The sequence below is a fragment of the Doryrhamphus excisus genome, linkage group LG10, assembly GCF_037039965.1.
Source record: "Doryrhamphus excisus strain RoL-2023G ecotype Guam linkage group LG10, RoL_Dexc_Guam_v1.1, whole genome shotgun sequence".
NCBI classification, from domain to species: Eukaryota; Metazoa; Chordata; class Actinopteri; order Syngnathiformes; family Syngnathidae; genus Doryrhamphus; species Doryrhamphus excisus.
In genome coordinates this window covers 12,538,914-12,563,073 of record NC_136366.1, presented here as the reverse complement: position 1 = coordinate 12,563,073, position 24,160 = coordinate 12,538,914, and the positions used below count along the sequence as shown (strand labels likewise).

Sequence of the window (24,160 nt, the reverse complement as noted above, 5' to 3'; positions counted from 1 at the left end):
GAGGTCTGCGCGCTAACCACTCGACCGCCGTACCGCCCACTCACATTCATACGTATGGAAAATTTGGAGTCGCCAATTAACCTAGCATGTTTTTGTGGAAGGAAACCAAAGTACCCGGAGAAAACCCACACACGCACGGGGAGAAAATGCCAACTCCACACAGAAATGCCTGAGCAGGGAATCAAACCCGGGACTCCTAGCTGGGTGGCCTACGTGCCTAAGTTAACCTGTCCATCACTTTTTTTTTTAGGGGAAAAAAGCCTTATATTTGAGTCAGTATATGACTTAAGGGGCCATGACAGCTAGCTAAGAGAGCTTAAGTGGTCCTCATCAACCTTGACTTCCCTGCTAACCGCCTCCATCACACACATGGATGAATACAATTCCTGGAGGGAAGAAGAGGAAGGTTAAATGGAGGAATAAGCCTTAGGGATAAAGCTTTCTTTCCATCCTTGAAAAAACAGTCTGGCATGCACGGGACGTTTGAGTGAATGATGGAGAGGCACACGTCTAGTGATTATCACAAGGAAAAACGTTTCTGACTGATCACATCACATGACTTCGCATGGGCTTGCATTATCACAAAATCTTGCTCGACAAGAGCCCACACCCTTTTTAGATTTTACTATACAAAAATAGAAAAAGATGGCTCCCGGAAACCCAAACGGCCAGCTACCTGTCCGTCTTACATTATACACTAGATTTGTGGATATTTTTTGTGTGCCTTGAAGACATTTTTTTGGACCTGGATAATATTTCTCAATATTTGTTGACTTTTAAAGCATTATTTCAGACATAAAACCTAAAATAGGAGGAAATAACTTTTCAGTTGCTCCATTGTAAAACTCACACAGCTTGTTGCTGGCACTGCGAGATCTAATGCAAAGAAAAATGTGTGTGTTTTATTGCATAAAAGAGAAAGAAAAAAAATGCCTGAGGACTTGATGCCTGGATACCTTAGTAATAAAACACCCAGGTCTGCTTTTATAGTGTACACATGCCAAGCAGGAAGTATGCACCCTTGTATCGTATCGGCTGTCACATGCTTCATAGTGATGGAGAGTTTCAGTGTCATTAATCACGAAGGGTGTAATGGTACGCTATAATCACGGTTAAGGTCAGTGTTCGCTTCATTTTGGGTACGGTAATGCAATACGAGTACATAAAAGTGGTCGGCGTTTGACTAAAAGGGTTTTCAAGCTCTGGCTTCTCTTTGGCATTATAGATAGACACTTCAAATCAAATCAACTTTATTTGTATAGCACTTTTCCTGCAGAGAAATGCAACACAAAGTGCTTTACAGAATTAAAACAATTTCCACAATTAAAAGGAAAAAACAAAGAAACAAAAGAAAGCCCCTCCTTCCCACCCTCCATACTAGACCCACACACACACACACACAATCATACAATCACACACAGTAGGGAGACATGGCATGGCACTGAGGAACAAGGAAACGCCACCTTTGGGGGCGTCCACACTGGGAGGAGCTGCAGGCCGTGCCATCGGGGGACCAGCACCCGGGCCCCCCGACTCCGACAGACGGGCGGACCCCCACATTAAAGGGAGGGACCCAAGGATGGCACCCCCTCAACAGATCCGAACAGCCCCCAGTGTGGAGGACCCCCCTGAGGAAACACTGGAGTTAAAAGCTGAAGACTAAGACCCTAACTTGACCCTACTAAATGTACTGTACTATAAAATCCCATTATAAATACCTCTTAACCACTATGTGTCATGTCATGGATCAAAGTAAAATGCATGATCAGCGTTTCATTGCACAGGTTGACAAATAGAGCTGGTCAGGGAGCCGCGAGTGTTTTTGGACAAGCTCCCGTCCGCTCATACTTGTCTTCCGACCACGACGCCACATGTGGCAAAGGCAGCCAGGAGTCAGTGGGGGCTGCAGGCAGCATTAGACTGTCATCTCTCACTCCCCCCCTTCAGTCGTAACCATAGCCAAACCATCTCCCCATCTTGCTGTATGATGAACCCCTGTTATGCACGTTCAACCCAAATGCGCTGCATGCGCTGATTAGAGTTGAAATAAGTAGCCTGCAGTGGAAAAACACATCTGTATCATGTAGTAGGGCTACAGTGCTGAACAGTGATTCATAACAGCACTTTTTATTTGAATGCCAAGTGTAAATGGGGTATGGTGGTGTAATATCAGAAGGCTATGTGTTTGGTAAAATTTGATTAAAAATATTTGAAATCCCACATACCACCTGTTATACTCGTACCTCAGTTTGGGAATCACTGTTTAGTGCCAGGCAACATGGAATTTGGCCCCCAAAATGCCTTAAAAGTCCAACAGAAGGTGTTCATATGTGATGTTACGCAATATATTGGTTCAGCGAACCTCAAAGGTTATTTTGTTGAGCTTTTTCTTTGGCTTTTATGCCACATTTATTCCATAAGAATGCTAAAAGAAGAACCACACATCGCTTGTGTGTTGGAAGTAGGGCTGTTAAAAAGTAGCGTGTCAACAACACATTAACTGTTAACTAATTAATTTAATTGTGTTAATTTTTTTTGCGGGATTATCAAATACATATCATGGAAAACCACACCTTTCGGTTATGACGACGCTCTTTTGGAACTTTATTCTGACCTGAGCATATCAACATCTTCCCAATGACTATGTCATTACTGCAATTCCAACACTATACAGTGTATGTATGTATCTCCAACTCACAAACACGTCTCATCATCGGAAAGACACTTCCTGGTTGTCACCTGACACTGTTAACATCACTACAACAAGGTTACAACAATAAGTGGCTATTCTTATCACTCGCTTTGTAACTCTTCTTCTCTCGCAGAAGTCCGATTTGCTGCATTTCAGTATGCTCAAAAATGCACTAAAAACATGTGAATTCAACTTAATTGGGTGTCTTTGAACGCAACACATAATATCACAGTTAGAGTGTTGATTTGGAGCTGTTAATACATACTATTCATTCATTCATTTTCTACCGCTTTTCCTCACAAGGGTGTACCCCCACCCTGGACTGGTCGCCAGCCAATCACAGGGCACATTAATACATACTAATATGTCAAAATCTTTTTACACATTTGTGACAATTCAGAATACATAAAAATACAGGAATAACATGACTCTAAAGTCAAACAAAACATCAAGTCAAGAGTTCATCAGTTATGACTAAGAGCAGCTTATTTTTACACGTTTATTGTATTGCCATTATTTTTCTCCGTCTCCAAAGCAGAGTAGCTTCCTGGATTGTGTTCAAGCAGCTCAGTTTATGTAAAAAATGAACATGTGGTTTTATTGCCGTGCACGCTATAGTGTGTTGCTCCATATTATCTTTTAAAACCAGGTGCTGCCAAACATTGAAATCTCTGGGGAGCATGGTGTTTGATTACAGCACGCCGCATAGTTCAATGACAATAAATAAACAGCAATTATCATTCTTTCCTAAGGCTACTTCCCACAGCTGCATTGTGTAACTAAAGTGTTGGCTGCTCTGGGACTAGCTTTCCATCACTGAAACAAAGCACGCCTCCGTTGACGTGACGTGAAAACCTCAGGTCTTATCAACTCAAAGTATGAATCAAAGGATCAGACTTAGAGAAAAGTTGCTTGAGTTTTAACTTGACTTTAAAAAGCTAATAAATCAGCACTTCTTTTTAATTCTATCCTCTGGGGGGCAGGCGTTTTCTTGGCTTTGTTTGTGGGAATCCAGAAAGTGTTTACATCTAGCTGAGGCAACTATTCTTCTCATAACAATTCACAATAATCACAGCATTAACTTAACCCTTAAGAAGTCTTTTAATATCATATGTCATGTGTCCTAATGACAAAGAAATGTCAGCTTCCTAATATACAGTACAAATATTATTATTTTATTATTTTATTAATATTATTTTATTATTTTATTATTTTATTGTTTTATTATTTTATTATTTTATTATTTTATTATTTTATTATTTTATTATTTTATTATTTTATTATTATTTATATATCATTTAAAACTACGTCTACCTGAAATAAGTTACAAAGCAAATTAGTGTAATATCTAATAGTATATCTCACTAATCATTCATTCATTCATTTTCTACCGCTTTTTCCTCACGAGCGTCGTGGGGGGTGCTGGAGCCTATCTTGGGGCGAGAGGCGGGGTACAATCACAGGGCACATACAGACAAACAACCATTCACACTCACATTCATACCTATGGACAATTTGGAGTCGCCAATTAACCTAGCATGTTTGTGGAATGTGGGAGGAAACCGGAGTACCCGGAGAAAACCCACGCATGCACGGGGAGAACATGCAAACTCCACACAGAGATGGCCGAGGGTGGAATTGAACCCTGGTCTCCTAGCTGTGAGGTCTGCGCGCTAACCACTCGACCACCATGCCGCCCTATCTCACTAATAACAAATGTTATTTTTAGAATAAACCGTGGAACAACTAACAATGGCCCCCAATGTGTGAATTATTTTATTTTTAGTAAATTGGCTGAAAACCAGCATGAATATTCCCATCTTGGATCCCCGTTCTTGACTTCTACTGAATAATGCTGGCACACTGCTTCCATCTTGGCCAGTTGTATTTGTCTGTTTACGAAGTGTACACAACCAGGATACTTTAATGGCAGTAGAGCCATGACGCCAGCTAATAGTCACATTCATACTTGTATTCCCAATAAAAAAGTAAATAAACCATTTAAGACATGAATAAGACCCGTGCTTGTGTCACTTTAGTTGAAAATGTATTTTATCAATCCATTTCGAAGAATTATACTATATTTTTATTTTTCCCAGGGTTAAGGCATCTGAATTGTAAAGGTGGACCGGATCCAGCTCTGACAAGACATCCTCAAAAAATTAAATCGCTGCCAATAGGATAACAATACTGTAGTGCGCTTCCAAACCCCCCCTTCCCCTACTTCAATTCTTAGCTCTCACCTAGCAACAATGGAATAACATCAGCATCAATAGAGCAGAAACCTCTGCTATGACCAGGCACTACATGGAAAGACTGGCTGCTTTGCAATCCCTCCAACCAGCCGACGGTTATGTCCTTAGAAACCATAACATAGCAAGTTTCACATTAATATATGACGTATAGTGTCACATCCATGATGTTATGTCAAGTAAAAGAAGGCATTTTATTGTTATATCATGAGCTGTGAAAGTAGTGGCACACAGGAAAAGAGAGGGGCTACATGATCTGTTTAGAGAAGGATGTAGATAAACATTGACCACTGAAATAACTATCTTTGGAATCAAAGCAAATATGAGACTTGCAGACTGAGTGGGGGCTAAATTTCAATCACATTCATCATCTTTTGGCACCAAAAACATTATCACAAACTCAAGAGCCTTATCTGTCATTTTCAAGATCATAAATCACGCTTTTTTCTTATTCATAGGAGCTTTTTTCACAGGTATTTTCCACAAACATTTTACAGCAAACTATCCTCCAAAAACAAGAGCCTTTTGTGCATACTTGGTAGTGTTCTCAACACAATGTTTTGTTGCCCATAAAAGATTACATGCAGCTGTGGCATGCACAGAGCTATTTTAAGCTCGTTTTCCCACAATTAAGACCCGGAGACTGTTTTCTAGATTGAATGTGGTGATAGACCTCTGACTTTTTGTGTCATCGGGTTTTTACAGAGTGTGCATGCAAGGCTACTTTTTGGCTGTAAAACTAATTTGGGCTGGTGAATGCGTGGTAAACATTTTGAAGGTGTCATGTTTATTTGGAACCTATTTAATGAATGCTCCTGCCCCCCCCCAGGAGTATAGTTGCAATACAAGCTATAGAATTCCAGGTTTCTTCGTCCTCCAAATGGGCAAAGCAGAGGAACAGTTGATGCCTTTGCTCTGATTGACACAAACCAAAGCTGAAGCCCGATCTGATGACTTCAACAGATTGGGGCTAAACACTACGTGAACCCAGCCAGTCTACAGAGCTTGTCTGCATGCTTAATTAACAATGTTGAGAAGCAGATGTTCCAATGCAATTACAGCAATACGAACTCGCTGTTATAATAAACGTGGTCTGGCCTTAGTGGAGGAGCATGAAGCCCTAACCTGAACCTACTATGTGCAAGCTTATATTTTATAGCAGGGGTCTCAAACACGCGGCCTGTGGGCCAAATGTGGCCCGCAGGAGACTAGTTTGAGGCCCCCGCCTTGATATGAAAATTTAATGTTAGTGCGGCCCGCGCAAGTTTGATATGGATGCTGTTTGGTATCATGTACCCAGAAAAAATTATTACGTTTGATTAATGTTCATGTTAAAGGTTAATAACTGTTAATACTTATCCTCCCTATCCGTGTGGAAGTGGTAAGTTTTTGGCTATTTAAGTTTAAAGGAAAAAACTTGAAGGCTACCGTTTAGGTCGCTAGCTCTCTAGTTTGCGAGTTAGCATGTGTCTCAAGACCCTGCAGTTGCGCAATATGTTGTAAATAAAAAAAGTATAAATGTGACTATAGTTGGGTTTTGTCATGTCTACAGGGCTCTAATAATGCTTTGTTAATTTTAATCTGAAAAAAATAATTTGTCTACCCACCAACTATATGTGGTTTCTTGAGTTTTTATTATTTGCCGTTTCATTATTATTATTAGATTTATTTATTACTGATCGATTTATTTTCTTTATTCTTGATTTGTTTATTTATTTTTCATCTTATTTTGTGCAAAAAATAAAAATTAAGATATTTGAGAACAGTGGAATGTTTTATCAGAGCTTTTATTGTAGAAAATCGGAACCAAAGCACTGAAAAAGTTTGTATATTTTTCTGTTTTTAATAAATGCGTTTTTTTTTTTTTTGGAAAACCTGATGCGGCCCAGCCTTGCCCAGACCCCAGTGGCCCCCCAGGTAAATTGAGTTTGAGACCCCTGTTTTATAGTGTTTACAGAAGTCATCAGAGTTAAACATACTGCACAGTCGCTGTGGTTCTTACCTCTGTAAAGTTAGGCTGAGATTGCCGGAGCAGGATTTAATCTTGTTCTGGGCCTCGAGGTGGTTCATGCTGTCAGTGGAGATGCCATTTATGGACAGAATGATGTCTCCCACACTCATCTTGGCTTTGGCTGCTTTGCCTCCATCCGTCAGCTGTGACAATGCATGCAAAAATACAAACAAATCAGGTTAAATGTGTGTTAATTTGCATTATTCTTGTAGAGAATGGAGCATAAGAGGTGTCACATGATGACCTAAATGTCTACACATCATTCAGCAGAAGATGACATTGTGACGTAATTCCGATTTCAAGAGCTCAGAAGATAACAATAAACATAACCCAGGGCTATTCAACTCAACTATCCAGAATCCTCCCTTGACCGAGTTACTTTTATGATGCGCAGTGGTGTGAAAAAGTCTTTGCCCTTTTCTTGATTTCTTATTTTTTGCATGTTTGTCGCACTTAAATGTTTCAGATCATCAAACCAGGGGGCATTCCTGGGAAAGTTCACCATTCTTCCATGTTTTCTCCATGTGTGGATAATGGCTCTTACTGTGGTTTGCTGGAGTCCCAATACTTGGCAATCACTTTTTCACACAGGGTCATGCAGGTTTGGATTTTTTTTCCTACCTTAAAGGGGACCTATTATGCTAATTTTCCGACCCTTTGTATTGAGTTGTGGTCTCCTATAGAGCATTACGCACAATAACCCGCACAGAAAACTTTTTAGATTTTGCTGAACCTGCACCTATTCCTTAGATTTGCGCCAAAACAATCAGTTTTAATTTATTCCAACCACGGCCCGCCTCCGGGCTTTAATTAGTCACAGCTCCCAAGTGCTTCCTACGATGAACCATATAAGGAAGTCCGCCCCCCTGTGACATCAAAAAGGGACAGTTTTACCACGCCTTTAAAAACCGAGCGTTTTGAGCCATCCCAAACTTCTTTCAGGGCTCACTTCCAATTGGTCAAACCTCATTATTTGAAACTTTGGCATCATTTAATACGAGAATACAACATTTTAATTTAATTTATAGGTCAGAAAACATTGAAAAAGCATAATAGGTCCCCTTTAATAATGAAAAGTTTCATTTTTAACTTAAATATATTACATTTATATTTGTAACTAATATTTTTTCATCACGGTTTTACCCTGTTTGTCCTATGACCCATTAGTTAGGAAAAAAACACATTCACTGCAGCGTAATGGTTTCCACTGGTGTGAAAATAAGAAGACAATGGGGCAAAAAGAATGCGTCCATTGTCTTCAACTGGACAATAGTGGAAAGGAGCTGGAAGGAATGAGGAAGTGACAGAGGTGGAGGCCAAAAACTTGTAGGGACAGTGAGTCATTTCTTTGGAGTCACACTTCCTGGGATGACTTGGCATGTCACAGAGAGTCTTAAAAGTGCACGTTACGCAAGCGTCTGGGAAAAGCTGCTGAAGGTGCTACTATACTAGATGTTTGCTGCGTAGGCGATCACAACGCCTCAACTGACTCAGTGCAGAGCTTTTATGGCGTCTGTCTTGACTCACTCACTCGCAATAAAAAAGCCTCTTTTGCGTCATAATGCACAGTGTCAAATCACCTTGGCATCTTACCGAAGCCTGGCTCAGGAAAAGCTCACAGTTAAAGCTGCAGACATTGGAATTGTTGGATTGTTTGCTCGCTATCCCGGCATTGGTGTGTTTGTGGCTTGTAAAACTAATGGAGAGTGACAAAGAATGTTTGCCCTGTTGGGACAATATTATGTACAACTATATAAGGTAAACTGTTTGTAGACACAAATGGATTGAGTTAATATACTCTTTATTTCAATTGGATTAAACAGTGTTTGTTCCATAATTTCTCATCCATGAGTGCCACCCGTATGGTAAGGAATGAATTAAAATTAGGATGGGGGGGGCTTTATAGTGTTTTATACAAGGGTTTAATAGCAAGTGTGTGGTGGACTTGCCAGGATCTCACAGGGAAGGCAAAAAAAGCAAACACAAGTGTGATTTTGTTCAGTTGTGCATAAGATTTATTCATTCATATATTCATTTTCTACCGCTTATCCTCACATGGGTCACAGGGGTGCTGGAGCCAAGAGGCGGGGACTGGTGGCCAGCCAATCACAGGGCACATATAGACAAACAACCATTCACACTCACATTCATACCTATGGACAATTTGGAGTTGTCAATTAACCTAGCATGTTTTTGGAATGTGGGAGGAAACCGGAGTACCCGGAGAAAACCCACGCATGCACGGGGAGAACATGCAAACTCCACACTGACATGGCCGAGAGGGTGGAATTGAACTCGGATCTTGTGCATAAGATGCCATGGTTAATTTAAACAAAAACTAATCCAGGAGCTTGCCCACAGCCCCAGCTGTTTATGTTTGTGCTTTTTGACCCAGTACTAAAGAGAGACCCTGCTGGTTATTTGCTTTTATAGACCCCCACTCGGTAACTATACACAATTCAGCAGTTAACTGAATAGAGGTGTTAATTGGAGCATTTACACAAAGTTAAAAATCATGAAGAAAAGCTACAAGTGTATCTAACGTTCATGGGGTACGTAATAACTTTTGTGTCACTGAACAATTTACTCTGTGTCATCAATACACTAATGATGTCTTGTGTGTGGTTGTTTAATGAACATCAACACAGTGTGTCCAGCTTTAGGATGGTGACCAAAGGTTCAAACTGTTACAACTGTTGAAGTCAAACTTTATGCCTTATATAATGACAAATGAACACAAAATAGCATAAAGACTATGACCATGCTGGTAGGTAAACAACGTAGGGTAAAATGTAAATGTTGGCAATCAGAAATAAAACACACATATTTGACAGCTCTAGTGATGAAAAATGTGCTCTGAATTGGTACCGGCCGAGCTAACTCATGGGTAATCGTAATCGGTAGCATAAAACCCTAAATCGAAGCATCCCTCCCCTGTACTGTAATGGATTATTTCTATTTCCATGATTTCCTATGGGAACAAACTTCCTAGAACATATATAGAAGTTGCCAATCGAGGGTGTACCCGACCTCTCGTCCAAAGTCAGCTTGGATAGGCTCCAGCATACGCCCGTGATCCTAATAAGGATAAGCGGCATAGAAAAAGGAATGACGGATGGAAAGGCTTTGTGTCCAAATAGTTGAAGAGCCTGTCTCAAACTGTCCTTACATGAATGGGATGCCAGCCACATAATAGCTGCTTATTTTTTACTGCTGTGTAATGACAAGTTGTTCCATACTTCAGCAGGCATGTAAAAGTCTTCCCTGTATGCCTGATTAATCCGAGGGCCTGATTTAAACCCTGTCGTGAAGCACAATACAGATGATTAAATTAGAAGTACAAAAAAGTGAGTGTGTCTAAGCATGAAAAGAATATATGGTCCTGCTCAAGATGTGCAATAAAAAGAGCAAACAAGCCAGGACAGTTAACTTTAGATCATGAAATACAACCGTAGAATAATAATAGAATCCCTCTGTTTGCAGTGTCTACTTAGAAAAAAAAAAACAGAGGCTCACGGACGGAGCTGTATTTTCAACCCACGTTGCACAGGGACAGTTTGACACAACAAACAGGAAACAGACTCGAACGAAAGTGCTTCCTTGAAGTCATCGGACAAACAGTATAAATGGATTATTTGGAATGCAGCTAATCTTCCCCGCTGTGTAACTTCCTGCCCCCTGCCAGTAACAAGTGCGGCGTTAAGGAAGGACGGGTTGTGGCCATCTCCCGCATGAGAGGTCGTGTAGCAGGAAGTGTTTGGCGATAAAGCCTCACATGTGTCAACTTGTCTGAGAGGGTTGACCTTATATGGAAGAGGCCCTGAGACTAACATGATGTCATCACTGCCGTCAGAAACTGAGCAGGTTGACTCGTTGCAGTTGCATCAGAGCAGGATTCATAATACAATGTTTCTGACAAAATACTTTATGAAGAAAATACTTACTTATTTTTAACAATGATGTCTATTTACTTATTGATTCATGTAAATATACCCTCTATTTTTTATTTATTTGGAATGTTTTATGGTTGAATATGGTCTACTAGTACTAAAAATAAATATGCATATGTAAGTAAATTTTATGTATTCATGGTCGAAATTAAGCATCTTCAAGCATAAAAATACTAATACAAGGCATTCAAAAGACGTGACAGGAAGTGCACTCACTACAGCATAACCTGTGTCTTTAAGAAGCCTTAGAGAGTGGCCTACAGCAGCTCCTGTGTTCACTGCATGTGTTCTCTGCTTGTTAATGTGATTGACTCCATAACCACAGACATCAGCATTAGAGTAGCATTCTACACAAGGTGACTAGGTGTCAGTAACATTACAACAATAGCCACTTCAGGAAATATGCTGTCAATGCTAATGAGGGAATCTAACTTATCTTATTTATGTCTAAGATGTATTTATTGCCTACTATTAGGTTTACTATATTGGGTAATACAAGTGTAAAGGTGACTATAGGGGTGTTATTTCATGACCACAGGTCTCTAATAATGTGAAGGTCATAAAGAGTTTTTCTAATTTATATTCATTCATTTTCTACCGCTTTTTCCTCACAAGGGTCGCGGGGGTGCTGGAGCCTATCCCAGCTGTCTCCAATTAACCTAGCATGTTTTTGGAATGTGGGAGGAAACCGGAGTACCCGGAGAAAACCCACGCATGCACGGGGAGAACACGCAAACTCCACACAGAGATGGCCGAGGGTGGAATTGAACCCTGGTCTCCTAGCTGTGAGGTCTGCGCGCTAACCACTTGACCGCCGTGCAGACAAGTGTTTTTCTAATTTAATTTATATATATTTATATATTATATTGATTATTATATTGATTATATATTTATTAATACTGAATCATACTTTGCGAGGGATGACTGTATAGCTCATATTTTATAACCTATCACACATGAATGCACTCCAAAAATGAAGCCATATATTTGCCTTGAAAATGTCATATTCTTTGGTGGTTAAGGTTCACGTTGACTAAATACAGTGCATTACTTTCCATACAACATTCCCACGGGAACAGGTTACTGTGTCTCCTGCACGCCTCCAACCTGCACAGATTACATTTATCTTGCAGAATGTCACATCTTATCTGCAAGGACTGCTGGGTACACTAATGAAGAGGCAGAGAACAACAATCCAGAGGGCACCAAATAAGTTACAGCATTCAAACATCCCAATTAAGAGCTCAGGAACGGAGGTTGTCATGGTTTGACGGCAGCCTCTTATTACTTCAAATGAGGCCCCTTGGAAAAGCCGCCATGCCTAACCAACCTTAACAGGAGCGCTTAGTCAAATCGCCATGACAACACAAACAAAACAACACAAAAGCACCACGACCCTGTGCTCAACACTGAATGCTCTGTAGTCAGGTCAGAAGCAACCCAGAGTCTGTATGAAAAGACTTTGAGTGCACGTCTAGAATACTGTTTCCCATGATGTTCCTCTTTGACGGAGCACAGACTGCAATTAAAAGGCAAAAATAGTTAATTGAATTTATCTCCTGCCAGGTTAAACCTCTTGTTATGTTAGCTAGTGAGCTATGATAGTCGGTGCCTTCTCACTACAACCTCATGTTGACAGACAGACGACTGTAGTTTTTTCTATTTATAGACACCAGAGTTGTTGGACTGTGTGTAAATTAAGCCTGTAAATTACCATACATAAAATCGAGCAAAGATGTTGAACATCTGTAGCAGCTGCGAGGATTTCAAATGTCTCACCCTGGCTTCCACCCCGCAAACAACCACATCAATAGCAAAGCCATGTCACAACGCTCCAGGCCACATTCAAGTTTAGCTTCATTCACTTGGCCGCTGATTGGAAGAACACTTAGAATTTGCTTTTCATCCTTCCTAAACATTGCAATCCCTGTGAGAAATGAAGGATGGATGCGGAAACCTATCATCTAGAGACAACACAACAGAATAGTATTGACTGTAAGCATGACAATCAACTTGTGTTGCCAACTATTTAGACCAGGGGTCTCAAACCGGCGGCCCGCGGGCCAAATGTGGCCCACAGGACACTAGTTGGAGGCCCCCGCCTTGATATGAAAGTTTAATGTTAGTGCGGCCCGCGCAAGTTTGATATGGATGCTGTATGGTATCATGTACCCAGAAAAAATTATTACGTTTGATTAATGTTCATGTTAAAGGTTAAATAACTGTTAATAGTTATCCTCCCTATCCGTGTGGAAGTGGTAAGTTTTTGGCTATTTAAGTTTAAAGGAAATTACTTGAAGGCTACCGTTTAGGTCGCTAGCTCTCTAGTTTGCGAGTTAGCATGTGTCTCAAGACCCTGCAGTTGTGCAATATGTTGTAAATAAAAAGAGTATAAATGTGACTATAGTCGTGTTTTGTCATATCTACAGGGCTCTAATAATGCTTTGTTAATTTTAATCTGAAAAAAATAATTTGTCTGCCCACCAACTATATGTGGTTTCTTAAGTTTTTATTATTTGCCGTTTTATTATTATTATATTTATTTATATAAGGAAATCCAACTTTCATTTCTATAGTATTGAGAAGATATACTGCTGCTCACTCACTATGGTAAGATACTGTACATCCTTCTGTTGCACAGATTGAAAGCAGATGCCTTCAACATAACTTTGGACACCAAGCAGATCATATTGAGAAACCACTAAATATGCACTAGTAGAGATTACATAAGTAAGTATTATTAATAGATAGTAGAAATAATGGTAATAAAAATTTATAAAAACAAAGATCGATTTGCCAAGTTTCTAAGAAAAGCCACGCTCCATGTAAACCACATTAACAGATTTCAAGACAACTATGCAGTCTGGCAGTGTTGCAAAAACACAGGCTATTTATTTCAATGCTTTCCTCCTCCAGATTTTTTTACAGCTCAAGCCAAGGGGTTAAATGTTGTTGTCATACCCGATTTTGTTCAGTTTAAAGGGCCTCACAAGCTCCAAATCTCGATAATACCCCATGACCGTAACGGTCTAGTCACTTCACTGCACATCAGAAGGGGCACCATTGGTAAGAGATACATTATTCTTTATGTTTACTTGTGTTCTCACTCTTAAAAAGAGCAAAGTACTCAGACAGTCCCTGTGCTGGAGCCTATCCCAGCTGTCTTTGGGCGAGAGGCGGGGTACACCCTGGACTGGTCGCCAGCCAATCACAGGGCACATATAGACAAACAACCATTCACACTCACATTCATACCTATGGACAATTTGGAGTCGCCAATTAACCTAGCATGTTTTTGGAATGTGGGAGGAAAAACCGGAGTACCCGGAGAAAACCCACGTATGCAAACTCCACACAGAGATGGCCGAGGGTGGAATTGAACCCTGGTCTCCTAGCTGCGCGCAAACCACTTGACCGCCGTGCCGCCCTACTCAGACAGTATTAATGCTAAATATGACAACAATATTTGAAAGTGCATGCAGAGGAGTTAATAAAAATATATATCCGAAGGTTGCCTACAGCCACAGCTGTAAATTTCAAGGATTTCTGACCTGGAACTAATGAGAGGCAGTAATTTGCTTTTATAAACCACACAGCTAGCATTAGAGGCATGAATCGGAGCCTTGACAGTAGACAGTATAATACACCCCCACCATAATGACGTCCATAAGTCATCCATCCAATAGCAAGTTTAACAGTCATATTCATAAACTGAATGCACACATGTTTATCATCAATGCATTGGAAACCACAATGATGTCCTGTCAAGTTGTGACACGTATCACATATGTTGTGTGCTATGTGCTCCATACCTCGAGGTCAACTATACAGTGTCTTGGTACCCTCCTGTGGTTGTCTTGTACGTCATTTATTCGACATAATCAAGCGTGGTGGATGACATCATCACTCTGGTCTAACCCAGGCAAAGAAGTTGAAATAGTTGAAGTATTCCATTTTACATCGTGGGTGTTTCCTGAAGCATGAAATAAGCGTTGCGGTCCAAGCTGCAATTTTTTACTCACTCATCAGGCGGTGGAAGTAAATAAAGGTTCAACATATCAATGGCAGATGTTTCCGTGTGTCTGTTACATACGATAGACCTCCCTTTCGGGGTAGTGAGGTCACTCATCTCACATTATGACTTTCATTTTCAATGATATTCAACAGTCTACGTTAGATGGCCAAGTATTATTGAAATTAGGGATATCCGATATCGGCTTTTTTGCAAAAAAAAAACAATATGCCAATAATGTCTAACCCTCAATTTCATATACTGATATCAGCTGATACCGATATCTGTAACATGATGTATAGAGCATTTTTTTTTGGCTGCAGGGCGTCCAAGTGGCTAGCATGCAGGCCTCACAGCTTTGAGACCCAAGTTCAATTCCACCCTCAGCCATCTCTTTGTGGAGTTTGCATGTTCTCTCCGGTCATTTGTGGGTTTTTTCCGGGTACTCCGGTTTCCTCCCACATTCCAAAAACATGCTAGGTTAATTGGCCACTCCAAATTGTCCATAGGTATGAATGTGAGTGTGAATGGTTGTTTGTCTATATGTGCCCTGTGATTGGCTGGCAACCGGTCCCCGCCTCTCGCCCGAAGACAGCTGGGATAGGCTCCAGCACCCCCCATGACCCTCGTGAGTAAAAGCGGTAGAAAATGAATGAATGATTGAAAAACGGCTGCACAAGGTCTCACAGGTAGGAGACCCAAGTTCAATTCCACCCTCGGCCATCTCTGTGTGGAGTTTGCATGTTCTCCCCGTGCATGTATGGGTTTTCTCCGGGTGCTCCGGTTTCCTCACACATTCCAAAAACATGCTAGGTTAATTGGCGACTCCAAATTGTCCATAGGTATGAATGTGAGTGTGAATGGTTGTTTGTCTATATGTGCCCTGCGATTGGCTGGTCACCGGTCCAGGGTGTACCCCGCCTCTCGCCCGAAGACAGCTGGGAAAGGCTCCAGCACCCTCCGCGACCCTCGTGAGGAAAAGCGGTAGAAAATGAATGAATGCTGCACAAGGCCTCACAGGTAGGAGTAATACTAGTAATACAAGTAATACTACAACTATTTGGGAAACATACAGTATGTGGTTAGAGCTGGCAACTCAGCCGACTCGTGTTATTTTTAAGCCACCCGTTGGTAAACCATGACATGTCCAATCCCTGGAAATATCACAGCCAGGAGTCAAGTTCTTGACAACTCATAACAGTTTTGAGTCTTTACTACATACAAGTACTACAGCACTTACATTTGAACAACTGTGTCTACATGGTGAATATTTCATTCATTCAGATTTAGGATGTGTTATTTTAGTGTTCCTTTAGTGTCGCAGCAGTGTAGTATCGTACCGTAACTTCTACTGAGATATGCATGACATGGTGACAACAGCATGTCCGACATTCCATGTTTATAATGGTGACAGGACATAAATAGACCAAGCTGATATGCAGCCCTCAGTAACAATGTCACCACACAGATGTTAAGCAACAGCACGGCTATATGTTGTAATCAATGCGAGCAACAAATAACAACCTCTGGACCGTGATGCGGAGATGACAACTTCATAACAGGAAGCACTGGAAATAAATAACACTGCTCATTCCACACCCGGAATATTGAGAGTGTAGCGATGCACAGGCAGCCTATTTCTCTCCTAATATTCATTCATTCATTCATTTTCTACCGCTTTTTCCTCATGAGGGTCGCGGGGGTGCTGGAGCCTATCCCAGCTGTCTAACCCTGGGCTGGTCGCCAGCCAATCACAGTGCACATATAGACAAACAACCATTCACACTCACATTCATACCTATGGACAATTTGGAGTTGCCAATTAACCTAGCATGTTTTTGGAATGTGGGAGGAAACCGGAGTACCCGGAGAAAAGCCACGCATGCACGGGGAGAACATGCAAACTCCACACAGAGATGGCCGAGGGTGGAATTGAATCCTGGTCTCCTAGCTGTGAGGTCTGCGCTCTCCCAATATTATGGCTCTAAAATCATGAGGCTTTATGTTACGAATAGTTATTACACAACCACCACTGCTTTCTAAAGTTTCCATCATATGGCAAATTCCAGGCCAGATTTTCCAGTGGAGACGGGAACTTAACGATGATATCCCTCATTTCAATGTCCAAAACCAAAGCGGTTTCCAAGTGTACAGAAGCTATAGGTGGAAGGGTTAGGTGGCCTAGCATACTTGTTTGTTTTACTAAAATGAACACACAGGACATGACGAGCGGTTGAGAAGTCATAGCAAGGATGGGCAGCATGCCAAGGTCGTGGCTGTCATGGCGGAAGTGGATTCTCTCACTCACCCGTGAAATAGTGAGGGGAAGACCAAAGTCCTTTCCTCCTTGTAGCCTGAAGCCCCATGGAGCTGAACCAGCCAGGGTGACGCTGTAGCTCATGATTCACCTAGAGACACAAAATATATATCTTATTAATAAATACGCATAAAACACGGTCATGAATATAGACGCTGGTGTGGCACCCGCAGACGCCGATTGTGGTACATTCCTTCCTCTTAACTTAACAGCGAGTACAGATGATCAAGTAAAAACCCACCTCTTTAAATCTGTTTTTAATGTCTAACTTTTTATATCTGACTGCTGTGACCCACCCGGCTTTTTCTCATATTTTAGCTGTGTATTAATGAATGAATGTTGTATTTTAATGTATATTTTACTCTGTTTACTTGCTTTTATTCAACTCCATTCTTCTGTAAAGCGTCTTTGAGTATTTTGAAAAGTGCTATACAAATAAAATGTATTAATTCATTCATTTTCTACCGCCTTTTCTCACGAGGGTCGCGGGGGTGCTGGAGCCTATCCCAGCTGTCTTTGGGCGAGAGGCGGGGTACACCCTGGACTGGTTGCCAGCCAATCACAGGGCACATATAGACCAAATAAAATGTATTATTATTATTATTATTATCAGCAGTGGTTATGTCTACCTCTGCATGCGCTTTACAATGTTGCTACTCAGCTATTGATATGAAACCAAGTATACTGTTGTTGCCAGTCAAATCATCAGCAGTACAACATTGGTTCTGTTGGTGCTTAAGACATAAATCTTATTACTCAAGCTTACCAATGATGAGTAAGAAATTGAATTGTCGATTTAAGGGCAGAAGACATGTTAGAGCTTAGAGCAACTTCATGTTTCACCAGGGTGGAAACGTTGCATGTATAAAAAAGCTGATGCTGTGATTCAACACATGTGCATGCAAATGAAAAGGGACACTTCCAAATGTGAGACACATGTGCAATATTTCATGCACAATTAAGCCCTGCTCGAAATTGCATGAGCCACAGTGCACAATTTCAGACAAACCACAGCTCCGGTGGAACTAGATGACCTTTGACCTGCCTAACAGAAAGGGTGGAAGCTGACATGAAAACATGAGATCAAAGGCCGGGTCATTAGCGCTACATATCACACACAGCACAGTGCAATTATATGGAAAAGCGGGAATGCTGGGTCATGTTTTCACCTTTAAAGAGAAAACTAACAACCGGATGAAGCAGAATAACAAACAGGATTATAGTGGGGCTAAATAAACTGACTTTGATGGATTTCAAGGGTTCATTGTTAGGGGACTTCCAGGTGATGACAGAAGTTTGAATGTTAGCATTCACGTCTGGCTTTTAGGAGAGGGAGACTTAACTTTGGCCGCCCCAAAAACTGGGGAATGCGACTTAATAAACGGACCTTTCAATATCTGCTGTGAAAGGAAGCTGAAAGATATATCAAGTTACTCCGACAGGCTGCATGGTGGAGAGTGGTTAGCATGCAGGCCTCACAGCTCGGAGACCCGAGTTCAATTCCACCCTCTGCCATCTCTGTGTGGAGTTTGCATGTTCTCCCCGTGCATGCGTGGGTTTTCTCCGGGTACTCCGGTTTCCTCTCACATTCCAAAAAACATGCTAGGTTAATTGGCGACTCCAAATTGTCCATAGGTATGAATGTGAGTGTGAATGGTTGTTTGTCTATATGTGCCCTGTGATTGGCTGGCCACCAGTCCAGGGTGTACCCCGCCTCTCGCCCGAAGACAGCTGGGATAGGCTCCAGCACCCCCTACAACCCTCGTGAGGATAAATGGTAGAAAATGAATGAATGAGTTCTCCTCCTATTTTGTGTGGAAGTGGTAATTTTTTGGCTTCTTGTTTTGTCTTTCCCCACCCTCTGTGTGGAGTTTGCATGTTCTCCCCGTGCATGCGTTTGTTTTCTCCGGGTACTCCGGTTTCCTCCCACATTCCAAAAACATGCTAGGTTAATTGGCGACTCCAAATTGTCCATATGTATGAATGTGAGTGTGAATGGTTGTTTGACCAGTCCAGCGACCAGTCCAGGGTGTACCCCGCCTCTCGCCCAAAGACAGCTGGGATAGGCACAAGCGCCCCCATGACCCTCGTGAGGATAAGTGGTAGAAAATGAATGAATGAGTTCTCCTCCTATTTTGTGTGGAAGTGGTAACTTTTTGGCTTCTTATTTTGTCTTTCCCCACCCTTGGCCATCTCTGTGTGGAGTTTACATGTTCTCCCCATGCATGCGTGGGTTTTCTCCGGGTACTCCGGTTTCCTCCCACATTCCAAAAACACCCTGCCTCTCGCCCGAAGACAGCTGGGATAGGCTCCAGCACCCCTGTGACCCTATAAACAGTAAAAAATTAATGAAGTTGCCACACATCCATCCATCCAGTTTTTATCGTAGGTATGCTGGAGCCTATCCCAGCTGTCAACATTTATCAACATCTCTCAGCAATCCCCAAGACATGGAAAAGGGGTAAGGTTAAACCAGCTCTGCTTCTTCCCACTCCTTTTCAGACACACTGAATTTCCAACCATAAACATGTAGTATGATGTCAGCCATACACAAGTGAAATAAAAAACATGAACATTTTCAGGGAGCAGACATAAGATGAACAATTCATGAGTCATAATGCCTTGTCGTCTCTAAAATGTCACGTCCCTCTCACGGTCACAGCACCACCTGTTGTGGACTATCACTGGTCACTTGGACAGGCCGGTCTGGACGGCCCACAGGTACTTTAAAGTGGTCGGCGGTGAAACTAAATCATGTGCGAAAGTTACAGCGAGGATGTGAACACCTGGGAAGCACGGAGCTTCTATTTATACTGCACGCTTTCACCATCAAAATAGCCACACGTGAACACACGCATACATAACGTACAATGCCATATTGAGACACGGGCGAACAGAAGACACCTGTCTCCATCTTTAAGGTGACTTTCAGCTCAAGCAAAACAAGGTCCAAGTCCACTTCCTTTTGGTGGCTTGAGCTCACAAACAAATGCTTCGAAATTTGTTGGTAGACAGCAGAATTCATGGTTCCATATATGTATCACAGCAAGTCAGCAAAACAGCCCCACACCATCACACTACCACCACCATATTTTACTTTTGGTATGATGTTCTTTTTCTGAAATGTGGATTTTTTACGCCAGATGTAATTGAACCAAAAGTTCATCCAAAAAGTTGTTTGTGTTTTCCCAAAGATCTTGGGGGTCTTCTGGAAAAATGAAGACATATTGTCCCCTAATAATTTATAGTTTCATTTAAAAATTTAATTTTGTACCAGTCCAGGGTGTAGCCCGCCTCTGGCCCGAAGACAGCTGGGATAGGCTCCAGCACCCCCCGCGACCCTCGTGAGGAAAAGCGGTAGAAAATGAATGAATTTAATTTTGTGTTCAGTTGTAGTAATATTAATACTAATGCTAATATTAAGATTTGTTTGATGATCTGAACGTTTCAGGAACACTTTTTTGACACCACTTTATATTCACGTAATGGTAACGGTTTACTCCCGTCTCTCTGGAATTCTCCCAAATTCCAAAATATACATATTAGGCTAATTGGAGACTATAATTGTCCATAGGTGTGGCTGGCGACCAGTGCAAAGTGTATCACACCTCTTGCCCGAAGGCATCTGGGATAAGCTCCGGCTTAGCATGATTACCATAATGAAGACAAGCGGCATAGAAAATGTATGTATGGTAATTTATTTCATGATATGTGTCTCAAAAAATGTTATAGACTGCAATGAAATCCATGAAATAACTCTGTCAAAGCCACCCATCAATCATGTAGCAACCTGCAGTTCAATCAATATTTTATCTTGCTTACTTTCAACACTGACCACAGCATTTATTGCTGTTATCACTGTTGTCAGCACTTATGATTAGTCATGGTTACAATACAACTATGGGAGTTATCCACATTTCTATTGCGTTTCCTTTGCCCACGGGGATATGAGGTACTTGACATCTTGATAAGCAGTAAATTGCAGAATATCACATCATGCTCTTAAATCACGCTGAACCCACATATCATTGTACTTACTCCCTAATATGGACAAGACAAACATTGCGCTCTTGTCCCTGCTTGTTTTGCAATCCCACATGATTTCATGCGTAGACATGAGCGGCCGCACCTTATGAGAGAGTGCAGAGCACCATGCGGGAGAGTTCAAGTTGGCTTCTGGCAAAGCTCCACTTTCAGCCTTATCTGTCCGAATAGCACTTCATATATTTCAGCACGTTCACACCCAGAAAAACAAGGGATTAAAACAATTCCTTCAGCATTCGCAGCCTTGCACATTAACACGAGCTCATATAACTGTCACTTACTAATATTTATATACTTTCAGTACACCGTTTACGTATACGGTACAGCCATACTATTCTGTATTGGACCTTTGAAGAAGAGGCGGCAGCATCATCAGAAGAGCTAAGACAAACAGGAACTCTCTCATCCTCTGTGGGCTGAGACCAGTAGCTATGATAGCTCCATAGCACAGAAATGGCTAAATAAACACAAATACAAGGCACAAGAAGCATTCTAATTGTGAATGTAGTATTCTACATTGGCCACTAGGTGTCAGTAACTGTTCGGTGAGACAAGCACCAGGTGTGATCGCCAGAACAGGCATTTTATACAAGTTTAAATTAACTCACAAGAAAAGCACAATAATAATAATAATAATAATAATCCTAAAACTGTTGGGGCCATAACCCAACACAAGCTAAAACTCAACTCTGAACCTCCGATGTCACTTCCTGTCCTCCACACATCTGTCCGCCTCCCACTAAGATCTACTAGGGAACATATTTGCCGTGACACAACATAAGTAGGAGTTTTATTTCGGTCTTAAAGGCTTATTTACGTTTTTTATGTATACTATATTGGGCAATGCAAGTGTAAAGCTATCATTACAATACATTGATGAGAAAACAGCCATCGCAGGAAGTACACCGTCCAGACAAAAACAACAAGAAATCTTATTTGTCTAATTGATCTTATTTTCTCAGATTATATCGATTACATTGAGTAATGTAGTAAATTATAAGGCTCTTAATTTGTCACTGTTTTATTTTGGTCTTAAAGGCTTATTTACGTATGTTTATTATGTATACTATATTGAGCAATGCAAGTGTAAAGCCATCATCACAATACATTGATGAGAAAACAGCCATCGCAGGAAGTACACCGTCCAGACAAAAACAACAAGAAATCTTATTTGTCTAATTGATCTTATTTTCTCTGATTATATGGACTATATTGAGTAACGTAGTAAATGATAAGGCTCTTAATTTGTCGCCGTAATGCACAGAAAAGAGAAAGATTGTTTTCCTTTAACTTAAATTTCAAAATGAACCCCGAGTAAGAAAGTGTTTTTGACAGGTACTCAAACATGGGTTGGCTGTGTTGAATGTAAATACCAATCACAGACGCGACCTCAATGCCCTTTCTACTGCATGTGGCAAATTACAGCAGTGGCAAACCTCATTTCTTTCAGAAAGTCTGTAGGTACTCATAGAAGGGAAAAAAAACATTTTTTTGAGTTTCGGCAGCTATTAAAAGCATGATTCTTAGACGTCATGCACATTCCACAACACGTCAGGTGGCAATGTTGCCCAGTTACGTCATTCCATGTCCTCACTGAGTTCATTTACAACTGCGAAATGAAAAAAAATAACAATAATAGGCATGTACTTGGAATTTTATGTGTCAACGCCTTACCTGGTCATGTTAGACTACAAACCGTCAACAAAGAGTTTTGGCAGTGATATGTGTTTATTATCATATGCGGCTAGCCCTATTTGTGCCAATAGGACTGCATGTTCTAACCTGAATTTACGAGACACACCGATAACACACATATAATTAGAACAAATATGACAAATTCTTGTGCAGAAATTATACTAGCTGTCTGCGTATTTAAATATTTGGTGCTATCAGTGTGGATGGAGCCTTGTCACTGACAGGACTTGCCTTCAAAACATATTTAAATGGAATTAAATACATAATGGAGGCCAATTTTGTGCACTCTCCCAGAGCCATACACTTGTAGCCACACCCCACTTAGAAGAGTCATGAGAAAGTAATAATTAGTTTACTTGTTTACACTACACTAGCGATTATAGTACTAAAGAAGAGCTAACAATCAAGGTTCTTAAATTACAGACTAAAACTGTTAACTTCTCATTGTTTTCTCCTTAAACTGATTAATAATATTAAATATACGTATTTGAAAACAGCATGTGGTTAAAAGTCATTCAATATATTTGTGGTGAAGCCTCAGCATGAAGCACCGGGCAAAGCGACACGAGCGTACGCCCTCTCCCCCGAGAAGGGTTGACGTTCCCGGCTTACCTTGCCTTGCGAAGACGCTCTCTGCCGGTTCTCGAGAGTGGGGGAGACGCGGTGTCGGTAGCTTCTCAGCTCTGGAGAGCCTGAGCGGAACTGGAACTTCCGCAAGTAAGCCAGTGGGTAGGAGGGCGCACAGCAGTGAGAGAGAAAGAGAGAGAGAGAGATATAGAGAGAGAACGAAAGAGAAAGAGAGATAGTGGCCCCGAACAGCAGTTACAAGCTCCGGCTTGTTTTACAGGGTGAATAAGCAGGTGAGTCTTTGAGCGCCGCCATTGTTGTTTGAGGACTTCCGCTGACATTGAAGTGTTAGCTATTGCCATAAGTCAGTTGTACAAATAAGCACTAGCTTCTCATGCTATTAAATGTTGTTGTTTTTTTTAAAACTCGAATATCATTAATATTTCTTTTGTCAACAGCGTGTTATTTTTTCGCAATTCTTAAGTTAATCTTCAACACTACGATTTGTCATAAAATTTTTTTATAAGTAACCAAAAGGTGCCTCTTTATAAATGAGTATATTTTGGACATCACCGTTGAATAGACACCACTGCTGGTACGCGGACTCCATCTAGTGGTAG

The 24,160-nt window shown here is 41.1% G+C and overlaps 1 protein-coding gene across 4 annotated transcripts in view; it reads right to left on the bottom strand.

Annotated features, from left to right (window-relative positions):
• pdlim5b (PDZ and LIM domain 5b) overlaps nucleotides 1-23,751 on the bottom strand; it is a 37,534-nt gene extending 13,783 nt beyond the window's left edge. For 3 of the 4 annotated variants that reach the window (XM_058054994.2, XM_058055003.2, XM_058055012.2), the window contains exons 1-3: nucleotides 23,586-23,751; nucleotides 17,226-17,325; nucleotides 6,947-7,098 (exon numbers count right to left, since the gene is read on the bottom strand). In XM_058054994.2, the coding sequence (XP_057910977.2) occupies nucleotides 6,947-7,098; nucleotides 17,226-17,318 (245 nt within the window). In that variant the 5' untranslated portion in view covers nucleotides 17,319-17,325; nucleotides 23,586-23,751. The remainder of the gene's footprint in view (nucleotides 1-6,946; nucleotides 7,099-17,225; nucleotides 17,326-23,585) is intronic. The other variant, XM_078794143.1, reaches the window with a different exon arrangement.
• Between the last annotated feature and the right edge of the window lie 409 nt (nucleotides 23,752-24,160).